The sequence below is a fragment of the Pipra filicauda genome, unplaced genomic scaffold (genome assembly GCF_003945595.2).
Source record: "Pipra filicauda isolate LSUMZ 115617 unplaced genomic scaffold, ASM394559v2 scaffold46_size3722508_pilon, whole genome shotgun sequence".
In the NCBI taxonomy this organism is placed as follows: domain Eukaryota; kingdom Metazoa; phylum Chordata; class Aves; order Passeriformes; family Pipridae; genus Pipra; species Pipra filicauda.
The window spans coordinates 3568634-3585445 of record NW_024104609.1 but is presented as its reverse complement, the minus strand read 5'-3'; the positions used below and the strand labels follow the sequence as shown (position 1 = coordinate 3585445).

Below are 16812 nucleotides of genomic sequence, written 5' to 3'. Positions count from 1 at the left end.
AGAAGCAGCCTCAACTTATTGGCAGGAAAAATGAAAAGGAAAAAAATTCTTATTTTTCACTCGACCAAAACAATTCACTTGAACTTTGGAAGCCCTTGTATTTTTTCCAACCATTTTTTGGAAACAGTTAGAAAAAAAAAAATCATCACGCAATAAAAAGGCTTTTTGACACATGAAGACAAAAGCTTCAGGCCGTTTATTAAGACTACTTCCTACTGTGTTGGGCTTTGTTTTATCTCATAATTAAAATCACACCTGAGCTGGGCCATCTGTGAGAGTGTATTAAGTTTCTTACAAAACATGAAAATCCTTTCATTTTTTCCATACAAACGCCAATAAATCTTGTAGGGTTATTTTTTGTGTGTGACAAAGAAAAATAATATGCTTAAAAAAAGGTCAGGCTTTGAGCAAAAAAATGAGTAGGCAAACAAAATTATTTTTCTGTATTCATCTTCAACTGCCCCTTGTAATAACTGATACATTTTTAAAAGTTGTTCACTTAAGAAATTAAACTTTTTTAAAAAATATTTTACAGCATGTTGTTTTCTTACAGTTCCTTCTGTAGGATAAAAAATAAATATTAGTAAAAATTCAAGGATTAGAATTTTCCATATCAGTTAGCAATTAAGAGTCTGCAGAAACTCAGTACTTTTCAAGATCAGCATCTATGTTAGCATGGTAATGCATATGCTAATAGGTTCTAGTGAGAAAAAAGAAAAGTTATATATTTCATAAACATAAGTACTTCATAAATTTCAAGGGGGTTTTGGTTTTCTTTCGAGGGACTTTTTTGTTTGTTTTGGTCACCTTGTTGGTTTGCTTTAAAATACTCTGGTGAAATACCAAGAGGATTTCCTTTTACAGAAGGACATCGTAGAGAGAGAAATCCCTGTAGTCCAAATCCATCAATAGAATATGTCTTCAACAAAGTACTTCTGTGTGCACAGTTAAACTGAATGACTAATGACAAAGAGGACCTGAATTCATGCTAAAAGTCAGACATACACTTCACAGTAGCTTGCCTCGAACATGTGAAAACTCAAACACATAAGTGATTCTATTTACATTTTCCTTCCAAGAGACTATACATGTTCTTGAACTGATCTTGTTTCATACTTCTGTTGAGCCAGAAACCAAATATATATCATCATCATGTTTCTTAATCATGTAACTTTGATTACACAATTAAATTTGCATGGTATTATGGTAGTCAAGCAATCCTACTCCAAGTTTTACACTTCTCAGCCAAGGCAAATTATAGAGCAGCCATCTTACACAGAGAAAAAACAGAGCAGAAGGCCCTAAAATGGCAGTGAAGAACAGTGATTCTCCATCTCAGAGTAAAAAAAAGAGCAAGGTATGGGAATATTGTGAAATAAAAGATTATAAAAATTGTTTCACACCAGAATTTCCTATATTAGCGCACAATAAAGGAGATAAGCAGTATTGTGACTTGTTTTCAGGGGCAAACTGAATGAGTAAATGGTCAACTGTGTTCAGCACTCAGTTCATTTCACAAAATTCAAACTGCATAGAGGCCCTCCACCCCCATGCTACGGGAACTTAAAACTCATTGTTAGCATGCAGAAAACTCAAACCCCCATTTTTTTTTCTATTGCAACACTATTAAAAAAAATCACAGTTTCTTTATACATTTTGAAGCATCAAGCTTCAACACTAATCTGCACAACCTATCACTGATTTAAATCCCTTTTATATTCGAAATTATTGTTATCCTTAAAAATTCATTAGGCTGATAGTGCACTAAACTGGTAAACATTTGAGTTTGTATTCTTTTAAACTACTTCTTTTACAAGAAAAAAAAGAATGACACACCTAAATTCTGTGTGTCATAAATAAGACTCAAGTCAGAAACAAATCCTTTTTTTCCAAATGTTTTTTGGAATCTAATGACTAATACTGAGGCTATTTTGAAAATTCAGTTTTTCTTGGGTTGATAATAGAACATATTGAGTCATGTTAAGCAAGAAACAGCAACATTTTTTAAATGTGTTTGCCTGTGAAACTGAATAGTCTGGATCCAACTCTTAAGCTGTTTTCTTTCCAATTATTTCACAGCTACTTCAATCCATTTTCCTAAAAAACAAGTTCACAATTCTACACAGTTCTCTTTCCAAATTCAGTTTTTACCTATCAAAGTTGGACAAGAGCCAAGAAATAAAGGCACTTTGTTCTGAAAAAAAAGGTTTTCCTATTCAATTGCATAAAAAAGATTTCTTATATTTAAAAGAGAATGACTTTGGTAATGACCATTTTATGTGTCAAATTAAAACCATAAAGACTTTTCAAATAGGATGCATCTTTCCGCAACAGTGTCACAATAAAAGTCCAAGATTCCATCACAAGAAAATGCAGAGGATATTTACCAAGGCCCGTGCTCTGATTCTCTTCTCAATCACACTCAAATCAAGAGTAACTCTCTTAAACTCAGCAATATTGCAAAATCAAGCTGAGAAGAGATGATGATAATGATAAACCAGATATTTTCACATGATTTTAAGCAAAATAAATGTTATGTTTTTGGATGCTCAGCAGTCAACTTTTCCCTTAAGAAATCATTATGGGACATCAAAATTCTCAGACCTCTCCTGTCCCCAGCCTTCTCTACCTACACAAATTCCCGAGAACTATCCCACAGCAGCTGCAGATTCTTCCCAGTTGTGATGCAGAATCCTAACTGGAAAGTACCCCACAATTGCTTTGGCAGTACTGATGGATAATCTTTGTGTAGAGGTTGACATCCTACAGTGTAGGAGATAATGACACACATGACCAGGGGAAGCCACCCCACATTCAATGGGATACACCAGCAACACTTAAAATTTACCCTCTTCTCTTCCATGGGAGACAAGGAAAGGATGAAGCCAAGAAGGAACTGTCTTAGAAGCAATGCCTCTGGGTCTGCTCTTGAGGCAATTCTGTTTTTACACCTCACTTTGCCCAGGGCTGTAACTAATGCACAGCTTCCCTCTAAAAAAACTAAACAAACAAACAAATACAGGATTCTGGTCAGTTGAAACTTAGTTGTTTCTTCTGGGAATAAACCAAACTGTGTGCTGTTGACTCTGCGGAAAGAAAGGACCTCTAAAAGATATCACAAGGCACATTTACTGTAAATTCTTAGGGAAAAGCAATAAAGAACATACATTAAAAGCATACTAATTTTCAGTCTCTCAAGAGCCTTGTTTTCCCCTTTTTCAAACATATAAGAGGTCTAATTTACAATGTCAGCACTATTTTGAACACTTTTTCTTTGCTGTATAATGAATGATCAAAAATAATTAAAACTGAATGAAGACTGTCAAAACAAACAAACAACATATATTTAGATGGATTATCCTTACTGTTTTTCATTACTGTGTTTGTTCATTTTCTCAACTGCATTCATAACATTTACTCACTCACAATGGGTCTGCACACTCACATCTGCACAGTGGTTGCCTATGGAAAAGTATCAGCTTTCAGTATTCCTTCTCATATGCTCTCCCAGCTGTAAATGAGGTTAGGAAACAACACTGTAAACACAGAATGCCTCTTGAAAGGTAAAGGAGTGGAAGAATAAAAAGTCTCTCAGGAAATTCAATTTGCGCTTTGGTTTTATTCTTAAAGGAACGCCCAAAGCTTAACAGTATTTAAAACTATTGAAATACAAAATATTGAAGGAAGAAATATAGCAGAACAAGGCATTATATTCTATGGTAGTCCTGTATTATTATAAAGAGCAGAATAAGGCATTATAGTAATAATAAAAGTGTACTACAAAAATTTAAATAGTACTGAACACCGATCTCATTGTTCTGAGTTGTGGGCTGCTGTATTTTAATTATTCCCCCCCCCTTTTTTTTTTTTAAGAAATGAGCGTTTGAAGTTCTTTCAGCAAAAAAACAGGATACACACAGAGATGTCATAAATAATGCCCATATAAACCCATGCTAATTTATTTAATGTGAAACTCCAACACAAATTACTTAGCAGTGAAATTGCACCTCCTCTTATTGTGTATTCCAAATAAAGGCGAACAGATGTGCTCTTCCAGACCAAGCTATTGCTACAATTAAACCAACAGTCATTTTACAAACCAGCGAGCTATTTCATGTGCCTCTACAGTGCTAATCATCTTTTCTCCACTACCCCAGCCCAACAGAAGAGCGAGTTATTTATAGAGTTATCTATCTTGCACTTTGCAGATGATGCCTAACATTATGACAACAGTGAAAAGGTCTCCGTACCTGCCTACCTAAAACAAGTTTCTGTAAAGTAATGAATAGAGACAGCTTGGGGACTATCCACCTGCACCGCCTGCCTTTTACTGCCTGCAAAGTGAAACCACAAGGGACTGGCAGAAGGTACTTGTCTGACAGGGCCAGGACAGCCTTTCTCCTCCGTGACAGCCTGGGCCTCGCCTCTTAAACCTGACCCACCATAATTCCTTCACAATGCAGCAGCGAGGCAGCTGACAGTAGCAGCTGCACCTCCTAAGCGAGATGGATGGAATTTTCATAACTAGTTCCCCAAGTTACATTTTACCTTCAAGATAATTTATGAGCTGCTGTGGAGCCTTGAAGAGACAATATGCTTGCCATAAAATTAACTGTAACAGTCTTGTAGGTTATAATTAACACTGGGAGGGTAGCACCAACTGGATGAAACACATGGCATAATTGATGGTGAAACTGGAAATTAAGGAAGCTAACAATATCATTACTGTGCACATCACTTTAGTGAAACCTATGCTTTCCAGGGGTTAATTACAATCCCCTTCCAACGTACACACTCTGACGGGGAGTGGATGAGTGTCACTGCTAGGAGGAGGCAGGTTTGCTGGCAAGGCCACCTTGCACCTGGACTGATGTATATATTGTTTTTTTTGCCTGGAAGAGATATACATGTCAAAGCAGCAGCACCAGTACCTGAACATCTGGCAGCAGGCACACTGTAGCTTAGAGATAGATGATTGCTCAAGCCTCATAGAATATTTCATTTTTGCTGCAGCCAGCAGACTTAATGGCAAAGAAGAAAAAATCCTCTGTGAGATTTCAGTTAATGGCACACATTATTAATTTAAATGACGAGTAAAGAAAAACATTTTAACTTTATATTGCTGTAACTTAGCAGCAAATTAAGATTTTTTTTTTTTCATCAGTGTATTATCATCCTGGTTTATTACATTAGTCTTCAGAAACATGCAGAGCAATCTTTTTAGCATTCTTGCCTGTCAAGGGAATACTGAACTGAAGATGCAATGCTAGTGAGCTAGTTAATCAGAAATAATATTATAAACTGCTGCCATCTTTGGGAAGGAGAACATGCAATTCATCTGCCTGTGTCTAAGACTCTACTCTCTAGCCAAGGCTTAAGGAATCATTAGTGAAATGTACTTTTTTGAATCTCTCAAATTATTTTAATGAAACTTTTTTTTTTTTGTCCCTGGACAACATATGTGAAAACGTACAGATAAATGATGCAACAGTGTCACCTACAGGCAAGCAAAACAGTTAAAACCTTCTCCAACATTGCACCCTCTTACCTCTCAAATCCTTCTTCTCTCCTCCTTTCCCCTCCTCCAACCTGCCTATCAATCATTAATAATACACAAGTGGACTTGGGGATTATCTGTATTTCCAAATATAAAAAGAAGGGCAAATACCTAAAATGCTTTCAGAAGAGCCTAATATAGAATGGTTAGATCTTTTATGCAGTAAACTATATCTTACAATAAACATGCCATGCAGCCAGCAAGTCACCTATGCTGGAGTGGATACACTGAGTACCTTACACCTCCTGTGCACTTGCTCAAATCCACCTTAATTAGGTGGTCAAAAATAATTCTGATAAGAATATTTTTCAGATCTCAGAAAGACCAAATGTTGACGTAGTAACATATGTGAGAAAGTAAAAATGAAAAAATGTTGACTTGCCTGAAAACAACTGACAAAAATTTTAACAGTATTGGCTAAACTTGCACAAGAAAAAGCCCTCCAGTGTAATTTGGAGCTAAATCCAGCATATTCTTGGGCATAACTGATGGATCCATTCAGCTTACTCCTGCAGAAAAAGTGGAATACCTTCTTATTAGTAGCTCTTAGAATTCTCAGAACTCTCATTTTCCAGCAGAATACTCTTTTCTCCCAGTATTAGTGCTTTCACTTCAACACTGAATAAATAGACTTTTCTTGGCTTCCCCCACAAACCCTGTATTTTGAGAGCCTGTTTCTCAATCTTTTCAAGATACCTTTTGTTTCAATTATTTCTCTCAATTTCTAATCATATCACTGATGTCCACCACTATTAGTTTAACACCTTTCCACCCATAAGTCCTATCTGCTCCAGCACACTCCGGCCTAGACAAGCTCTAAAATACAGCAATGTGGAAATATGAGTACTCTCAGTCACAAGCTGGGGGTTGCATACTTCTAGAAGAGTTCTCAGGTGGTTGAGTTACTGAATAGTAGGATTTTCTTGTTACTACTACATATGCTTTAAGCACTGTTGCCATTTGGGGCTACTGTCATTTACCAAAATAAGACAAAGAATATGAAAACAATGCATGTTATATAACAGGTTCTCAAGTTCTATGTTTTTACAGAGCCTCTTAAGCTTAAGAAATGCCAGTTATTAAATGATCAACTATGATGATGTTTAAAATAATTTCACATCAATGATATATTAATTATTGAAAATTCAGACAAAATAAATGGAACAAATAATAATAGCTAACTTAAATTGTTCAAATGCCCCAAAGATCTCATTAGTAGTGAAAATAAGCAAGTAAATCTAATTCTATTCTCCAGTTTGTACTGGTTTCTCTGATTACTTGATACACCTCCAATCCATTCTTAGACCTCCCCATGGACTGCACTTCCCTCTCGTCAATTCTGTTAAGATCATCGAGTAATTTACCCTGCCCCTCTCCCAGCATATGATTACCTGTGCATGCTACTATAACTTTAATGCAAGCAAACAGTGGAGCAATGCAGACTGACAGCCTCTTTCTGCCCACATTCAGCCACGACACTCATTGGCTTATCATCACCTCACAACCACAGTCTAGACTGCTTAGAGCATTCTCAGCATCTTGCTCAATTTCTACATCCATTTAATTTTTGGCTGCTCCAAAAATGCCAGCAAGTGTACCTATTAGTGTCAGCTGTAGCAGTTGCTTTATGTGATATACACACCTGCCTAGTAGGGTTGGAGAACCGATGCATTTTACATAGGCCATCAAACACAGATACCCAACGGGAATAATCTTTGGCACTACCTACCTGAACCATATTTAAACTGCTGACCTGAAAGCAAAAGGCTTTGTACTTCATTGTCAATCCCTGGAGCCATCAAGTTCTATGCATGTGGAAAAACTTTAATAACACAAAGCTGACAGCATTTAAGACTTAAGTCATGAACTTATGTAAGCATCTGCTCATCAATGGTGCACCATGATCAGCACACCATTTGGCAAGGGAACCCCTTTATGTTACCCTCTGTTTTGTAAGTGTTGGTAATGTACAGATTATTTAACGCACCTCCAAATTAAATTTATTTAATTCAGTTTTATGACAGATAAAGCTGTGACAATAATGGTGACAACAACATTTACAGTAAAGTCCTGTTTGGATAAGGTTTCTACTATTTTACAAAGAGAGAATTCTGTTTTTAGACTCTTAATTTTAATGTCTAGTTTTAGACAAAGTTTTAGTTCATACTGTTTGCCAGTAGTTAATGGACATGTTACATACCATGACATCAGCACATTTTGCTGAAGGCAGAGGAAAGTATGGATTGATATCGCACGAAATAAACCTCAGTGGGTAAAGAGAAATAAACCCATGATAATTTTTCATTCACTGGACCACTCACACCTTATCCCTAGTCTATAACACCAGGTCTTTAGCTAATGTGGACAGCTACAGAGCACAGCACAACATGGAGTTCTCCCAGCTTTTCTCCTTTTCCCCTGCCTCTGGGGGACACCATTCTCTCCTACAGGAAAGATGACAGCTGATGCTAATGCTACTTTTTGGTTCAACTGTCTGACGATGTGGCTAACACTTTGTCTCCACAGATTATAAATTTGTCACCTCTGTGATCTAGTCAATCTCCAGTATCCTGCAGCCTGGAAATGCAATAATCTCAATTTCCAGCATGCAGGTCTCCCAGCGGTAGTGAGAAAATCATTGTCAAGGCAATGGAAAAAACAACACTAACTATCCTTCTTCTACTGCAATTATGAGAGCTTACATAAATAAGGAAATGTCACCCATGCTGACTTTAAAAGCCTGTCCAAGTAAAACCAAACATAAAAATAATAAATCATCAAACGTTCTCTGATAGAGTGGAAAAATTCTTTATCACTTTTTTAAACTTTAATTGCACTATAAATAAGGACTAAATTTGTGTCATTTGCCAGTTTTTGAATTGCCATTAAATTATCTTTCAAAAAACCCATCTAGCACAACAAGAAGAAAAATCAAGAAATCAAAAAAGGAAAATGTCAAAGAAGTTTGATTCAGTTGTTATTCAGGTATAGGATGATGCATCTCTCTGTGGTTTTCAGAAGTGAATCATTAAAACTGAACTAAAAAGATAAAGTAAACTCTCAGAGCAAACAATCCCTATGAAGGGTCTTAATGAAAGAGTCTGATGCAGACAAAAGCCAACCACAGAGCTGAAATTCTGCAACTTTTGTTAGACTGCTCTGTAATATAATTTGGTTTAGGTCCCTACACCAAATAACTTTTTTTGCATCATATTTCCTGCGTATATAGTGACATCACAAGGTAAGAAGCAGCATTTTCTGTAAGCAGCCACAGCTTGTAAACAGATAGTCTTTTCAAGGGTAAAGGGTCAAGACAGTTTCAAAGGAGCAGCTAAACAGCAGCATTTAATCAAGCCGCATTTCCATTGTTCCGTAGAGTACTTGCACCTATTGATCCCAAGCTTGGCTGCTTCAATGACTCCTCCATACAAGGAACACAGGTGAAAGACAGAGGCAGAAAACAGGAAGGGTCACGAGAAGCAAAAGAAGTCTGGTAATAAGCAACTGGAGAGAAGTCAAAGGTCAATCAAGGCAGCTGATGTCTAAGCATAACTACAGCAGGAGACCTGACAACTTCATTGAAGCCGCAGTGTTTTTCTACATTCATTTGAAAGCTGCAAGGTTGGTTTTCGGTCTGTCTCAAAGCATCTTCTTGATTAACATACAGTACACAGGATTACTAGCTAAGCCACAATTTACTTTCTGCACACAGTCCAAGTACATTTACTTTCTGAAAACCTGTTTTAGGTTACATACTGGATGCTGAACAGTTTCACTTCCTTCTTTTAAAGAGCATACACATACAAAACATGAATATCAGAGAATCCAAATATATTTTTTTTCCTCCCTGTGATTTCCAAAATGATGAATGAAAATTTTGGTCTATGCTTGTTGCTAACTTACTCAGTATCCATTCCTGCTGACACACATTTTTGTCCAGAGAGGACAACTATCAAAAAAAAAACCAACCCACTGGAGATCACACAACTGTATGTACTGAAGTCCTTACTAATTTCAGAAACATGGATACTGGATTCCACCATATGGAAAAAAAAAAAAAATAAAATCTGTCATTTGTATGTTACGCAAAGAGACCACAAAAGTTTTAAACAACCCAAATACTTCCACTCACTCTCAGCCAAACTTTGATGCCTCTGCAGTTTGTCTGTTAAATTTTGGAACTAGTGTAGATCCCACTGCAGTAGTTTCTGAAGAGTTCACATTATTTCATATACTTATCTTCTTTTCAGGTCTGTGAAAGGGTAAATTCAGTATTTGTCAACCAGTCTTTCAACTGGTATTATCACATTTAATTTAAAAACTGGCATTCAGTGAGTTCCTCAAAATACACAAAGTCTGAGACAAAAGGGAAGAAAAAAAGCTCCAATTTTCCCAGAGCCCATGCTAACTTCTTAACCCATCACCTTTTCCTCTGTTACAGAGAAGACACGGTCCTTCTTTACATCAACATCACTTTCTCTTACTGGAGCTAAAAAGAGTAAAATCTACCTCAATTACCTTCTTAATTGCAATCTAAAATTCCAAGGTATAAAGAGGTTAGTCGTAAGAAAAAAAATTAACTTTTTCTTCAAAACAGAAAATAAAATATATAAAATCCTCCTGTTTGTTTCTCATTTAACATGCATACTATTTTAGGATTCCACTCTAAGATTCTTCATTGTTCTCATAGAACAGAACAGCATTATCACAGAATAGGACTCAATTATCACAGTAGGCACTTATAATTTAAATTCCTATATAAATATCCACACAAAAATCCAGATTTCACTGTTGAGAGCTGAGTACCTTCACAGTGTAACTGCTCACTGTAGCTAGAAAAAAAAAACAAACATACCTTTACACTGTTATGTCAAAACTGTGAGATCTAAGAAGGGGTTTGACAAAGGCAAAAAACGCTGAGGAATTATAGCTCAACTCTGACTTGAAACCTGAAACTAATATGATTTGCTGTGAGTAAGAGGTTCTTTCTTTCAGTGCTGTGCAAAGATGGAAGAATATAACAACTTCAGAAATATAGTGACCCAATCTACAAAATATTATGGGTTGTAGGATGACCTCATAAAAATAGATTTTTATTGTGTTATTTCAATGATGCAAGGTTATAAGTTATTGATTCTTACAAGATATAATCAATTAACACTTTTCTGCTGTTTATCTCATGAACCAGAAGAATTTTGTGTTTACTTTGGTACAAACTATTTATTGAACGTTTATTCTGTTTTCACTATGTCAATTTGTCATTACATGATGATTTAGTGAGAAGTTAAGATTTCAGAATTTGGCTGAGTAGCAAAACTATGAAAATACAATGATCATAAATAATTTTATCAAACTTTCCATTCCATTGTGTCTTTCTCCTAAACTTTACATTTTCCAATATGTGGCTGAACTTCCCCTAAGACAAATGGTACAATTTCATTGAGGAAAATAGCAAAATGGACATCAGAGTCTGTGTCGTAATAAAATCATTTTGTACTAATAAAATTTTTCCATTTAAAAAAGACATATTTTAAGAAGGGTTTAACCAACCATATTTTTTCCTAGCAGTCAATAACTTCAATGCAGCTAAACACTACTTTAAATTAATCTATTGTTGATTTATTGATGATAAACTAGTTTGGTAGAAAATATACATCTATGAAAAATACAACAAAAACCAATTAAGCAATTAAGTGCAGTATGCCATGCAAGCATTAAAGACAATGTTATTATAACATGATACAAGTTCTATTGAGAGAGATAAGAACTACAATTCTATATAACTATAGTCCAGTTCTCTCAGGCACTTACTGGTTGGGAAAAGTGAAACATCCTCTCTTGAAATTCAAGTACTTTTTTTTTTTTTTTGGTCAAACTGTTTCTTTATGATATAACCACTTTTCTGGTTCCAGTTAAAAAGTAAAATAAAAAATGGCAAAAGCATCATCAACAGGGAAAAATATTAAGCCCTTTTCAAAAAATTAATCAGGTGCAGATATTGAACTGTACTTTTTCATCCTTTGTCTCACTTTTCAAATGATAATTTCTTCCACAGTCACCATTAAATCTTGATCTATTCCAGCTCTCTGTATGGGTCATTGATTCTAGATGTACCATGGTTATTTTTAAATGTTTCCCTTTCGTAGAGAAAAAGAGGGCTGTCTAGAGCCAGATGGGTAACTTCACACTTCATTTATCAAACCAAATGCATTAGACTCCACCCTCTCTTTCCCACTATTGCTGTTAAATTTCCATATAATTTGGTAGCAATTTTCATTATCATACAGTGACCCTAAAAAGTCTATACAGGTTTGCATGGTTAGTCCAAAATTCACAGCTGTTCCCTTCACCGTCTATTTGCTACAGTAGAATCCAAGGTTCCCCTCACTTTATAAGGTGAACAGTGACCTTCTATAAGGAGAGGTCAAGAAGGGGTCAGTTCAAAGGGCTAGAGCAGCTCTTTAACAGCTATAACAACCTGTCCATCAGGCACTATCACGCAGTATAAACAAATCTGGGGCTTTAGAAACTCTGGACCATTTCTGTTAACACTCAGAAGACATTCACTGAGTCCTACCTGAAGTATTTTGGATCACTACCACTCAGAGAACAACTTGAATCCCTAAAAGACCTGCTCAGATAGTTGAGATACTGACATCTTTGCCTCAGAAACGTATGAAATGCTGAGCTGAAACACTAAGTATATGAAACACTAAGCACACTGCCACGTGTTTTGGACTGTGGAGCTGAAATAAAATCTCAAAGAGTCATTTCAGTTCATTAATATGCAGAAACACTGGTACAACTTTAAGGACATAACACAAGAGCATGCTTTAACCACGTAGATACAAATCAGAACAGTCCATATGCCTTTCTCTGAGAAAGGCTAAATTTCTAAAAGTTCAATCAATTTGTATTACCAGTTCTCAGCGTGTCATTTCAGGTGTTAATGACACAAATAAAGCACCAGAAAGAACGGAATGACTACAAAACTCTACAAAGACCAAATACAGAGCAAAGTTTTTTTCCAGCTGCCCTCCCTTCATTGACCTAAATTTCTTGAAGTTGTACTGTTCATAATCTGCTCTCTAATGCACAATGTAAGGTAATTAGAGTCATCTGTATTTAACTTCCACAGGAAAAAAATTCTATTATCTAATCTAGCTGATCCCCTGATAGCCTGTTGAAAGTAAAATACTGTAACCTATTGCCTGCCCTTTGACAAGTGCTAATTATTTCCTGTCCAAGCACATTTTTCTCATGTAATTCCAAAGTACACAATAGACTGATCTCTAAAACATGAGCAGCCCTGCTTGTACCACAGCGGACGTTTTATAACTTTCACCACCGTGTGCTCGATGGCTACCACAGCCAGTGTTTCATTCCAGACATGAAGCAGGAGCTTTGATGAAGTAAAGTGAGGTGTATGGTAACAGCCTGTTTATGCAGCTCATATGGATGAGACTCTCAGATAGGTCACTGGAATGGGAAACATCAAATAGAAAGAAAAAGGATTATGGATATTTAATACTCAAAGGACACTTTCTTTCAGAACTTTCAAGGCACAATGCTCTTGAAATTTTCTTTCAGGTGTTTAGTTTTAAGAAGGCCTGTACTTCGTCTGCTTGTGCCTCTCCCCATCCCCCAAAATTGCAGCGCTGCTCTGTCAGGGATGAGGCTACAGCTCCAACTGCAGCCCTGGCTCCAGCCCTGGAGCACTCCAAGCAGCAAGCAGAGGCCAGAAACACAGAAACCCACCTGATGTTTAAATTACCCCCAGTTGCTATGATTTGTGATGACTTCATATATTAGGGAATTATTGTTAAACTAAAGGAACACTAAAATGATATTCCACTCATTAGAATCCTCCTCTTCTGGTTCACAACAAAGATGCACAGAATGTCCCAGAAAAGCCTTGAGTGATTTCCCCTGTCTCCAATGTGGCCAAATATTTGCATTATTTAGCAAGCACAGTGATGGAAGGTAACAACACCCCCCCCTCCCCCCCGCAAAAAAAAACAACAAACCTCAAACAACTAAAAACTCCTTAAATTCCTCAAAAAAAGATAAAACCCACATGATAATATGGACAATATTTTACTCGGAGATCTTAACTGAGTAATACACAAATAAACATTCCATACTCATAAGAACACAAACTTATAAAATGCAGCCTCTAATTTGCAAAATGATGACATGTTATAATGCTTATATTTTATCTAAGGCTTATAAAATATTTCAAGTCCACTCACTGTAACTGTCCAGAACAGCAAAGACACTCAAGTGTCAGACCCAAAGTCTACAGATTTCTTTTAAAAATTTATCTCAGAGTTTTCAAGAACTACAACAAACCACAAAAGAGCTCCCTTAAATGGAATATTTAGTGCAGGTAAAAAAATAATGCCAATTAAGGGCTAAATCTCATTTTAAAAAAAAATCTCATTTACAAAAACTGCATTAAAAATTACTTTTTACTAAAAGTTGTATTTAATTATAAGTAAGAACACCTGGTTTAAAAGAAAAGCTGTACACTCGGTAGAAAAATTTCATAGACTGATAGATACTTAATGCAAATCATAAATAAGAAAATAATAAGAGATTATGAAATGAGTATAAATCTAAAGCTTTTAGAAATAGATGTGAAAAAGGGTGACATCAACTCATTTAACAGCTAAAGAGAAGGACACAAGGTGGTATATAGTAGAAATTCTTTCTATTTACCTGTTTCTGAACAAACCAAAAGTATGGTGTAGCTGTAGCTTCTGAAATGCATTCAGGCTACATTCCAGTAACAAACCTTTCCCAACAGAAACATAAACAACTTTTAAAGTTGTTGACCTGATCTATTACCATGGCAATGAGTTCTATTAAGAACTACATATAATAAACTAGTCATAATATGAACTCCAGCAGTACATACACTCATGCCAATCTCACCCAACACAACCCAGTTAACACCAGTTGGATCCCACAGGAAAATGGCAGGATCACGAAGAAAGCAGCCAAGCAGTGTGTCCATTAGCATAGCATGCCAGCAAAGAGCATTGCTCATATTGTCAGCAATATATGGAAAACCTCAGGGCACTTGAGGTGGCACCAATCCTCAAATATATATATGTTGCCTCAAGCTATTATCAATGGCCTCCATTATGTGAGCACAGTAAGGGAGCAGTCTACCCCACAAAGTAACTCTGAAATCAGAAACAGAAACACTGACTATTCCATTCAAGGAATTACTATTTCAACAGTGAAAATTTTGAAAATTGTTTGAAAATGTCAACTTGCAAGGGGATTTATAGGAGTGTTTCCCACCTTACTGTCCATTCTTTACGCAGCCTCTGTCGCTCCTTAAGGACTAGCAGGAAGCAGCTGATGGTTTCATTCCTTTGTTCCTCAATTTGTTGTTCTTTTCTAACTTCGGAGAGGACCAGACTTGTCTTAAAGAGAGGAAACACATAAAAATTATAATCTAGAAATAGGAAACAATGTGTAAAATTAATAAAAAGCCCATAAGCAAATAAGGACAGTAAATCAATAGCTTTTTTTATTACAGTTCCACTGCTGACAAATCAATACAGTAAATGATGGTTAGAAATGGCCACCATATATTTGGTATTTAATCAATATACATGGCATATAAGGTAAACCTTAAAATCTCATTGCCTTAAGTATCACAACAAGAAATTGTGCATACTAGGCATCATTTTCTTGAGGCGTAGTTCCTTTCTTTTCTAAATATTATCTGGTATCAAATAATATTAGAAGTATTTTCTTCAATGCATTTGTTGGGGGATTTCCCTCTCCCCATTTGCTCTTTGGTAAAGCTGATGAAAATACCTGGTTTTACTGTATCTTCTGAAAGGAATTTCTGATGATGTCTCCATGTTCTCTTTATCATTAAATATTTCAGTTAAACAAGTAGAACAATATTTTCACGCATAGAATAAATTAAAAACTGCTAAAAATATACATGTCTGTAAATGCAATTGATTTAAGTCATCTGCACAGTATGATGACACACAGTCTCTGCAGACTGAAAGTTACTGGCCTTCCCAAATATTGTGTTGGCAGTTAACATTGGCGTAACAAAACTGCAGATCTTCCTATCATGCTTCATCCAGCCAGCAAGCTAACTCTAAATCCATCACTCCATCTTTGCCTTCACTAACTCACCCACCATTTTCTCCCCTTCTTTCCCCTACACTTCCCAATCTCTGCCAACTTGGGAAGGACATGGCACGTGTTGATGCTCACACTACTGACCGGTCAGATGTCCACCAGCGCACATGTGCTGACTTGATGTGCAGCAGAGTAACCATGGCAGAGTCAATGCAAGTGTCTCTTCCTTCAGTGAAGATATTATATTGTCTTTTTCACCTTAACCAGCCACTGATATACACTTAACTATTTTTGCTATTCTAACCTTCAGTTACATGTTCTGCAAACATATCAAAGTATCTAAATGCTTTCGGGAAGGATGACAGAATAGACAGAATGCTTGCACAAACCTATTTTTTTCACAGTAAAGGAGGCAAAAAAAAAAAAGTTTCCTAACCTGAGGAGTTGCATATGTGACTTTGAAAACACAACTTAAACATAACTAAGAGCTGCAATTCCTATTCCCAGCATAATCTCTCTTATAGGAACAATGTGACAAAAATACATGGCATATTGCCTCCTCCTCCAAATCACATACACTTTACATTCTGCCCTGCCCAACTAAAATTCCTCTGGGGATCCTGTGAGAGAAATGATTGTTATTATCTTTAGTTTGTGAAAACAGGAAGATCTACCCTGGGTCTGAAAGGTTTGGGTTTTTTTCCATAAGAGACAATAACATGCAGATTATACACTTCTTAAGCTACGTAAAGTAGCAGTAGCATTACTACCTCCATGGCTGTTCCAGGAGACAAGCATGACAGGGCTCACAGAGACAGAAAATAATTTTATTGTACCAACATCTGATGACAAAGAGCAAAAAGCATCTTTCTCCCCACTTCCCAGTTCTATCAGTTTGCCTACCAAAAGGCATTAGCCCATCATATGGGACTTACACATCAAAAAGAACATTTTCTTGTAAAAACTCAAAATGTTCAAAACTCTGTCTATACAGATCACATTCTTGACCCTGCTTTGACATTACAAAGCAAACAAAAAGCCAGAGAGCATTTTCAGATAAGGATTCCCTGACATGGGTTTCCCTTGCACTGACCTACAACGTCTTTTCCACAAGCTCTAATATCCGCCAACTTCAA

General features: G+C 36.3%; 1 protein-coding gene across 3 annotated transcripts in view; it reads right to left on the bottom strand.

Annotated features, from left to right (window-relative positions):
- FTO (FTO alpha-ketoglutarate dependent dioxygenase) overlaps positions 1-16812 on the bottom strand; it is a 236512-nt gene that overhangs the window by 120217 nt on the left and 99483 nt on the right. For all 3 annotated transcript variants that reach the window (XR_005565376.1, XM_027732281.2, XM_039386146.1), the window contains exon 8: positions 14870-14994. Coding sequence is in view for 2 of the 3 variants with exons in the window: in XM_027732281.2 (XP_027588082.1) it covers positions 14870-14994 (125 nt within the window). In the remaining variant the exon portion in view is untranslated. The remainder of the gene's footprint in view (positions 1-14869; positions 14995-16812) is intronic.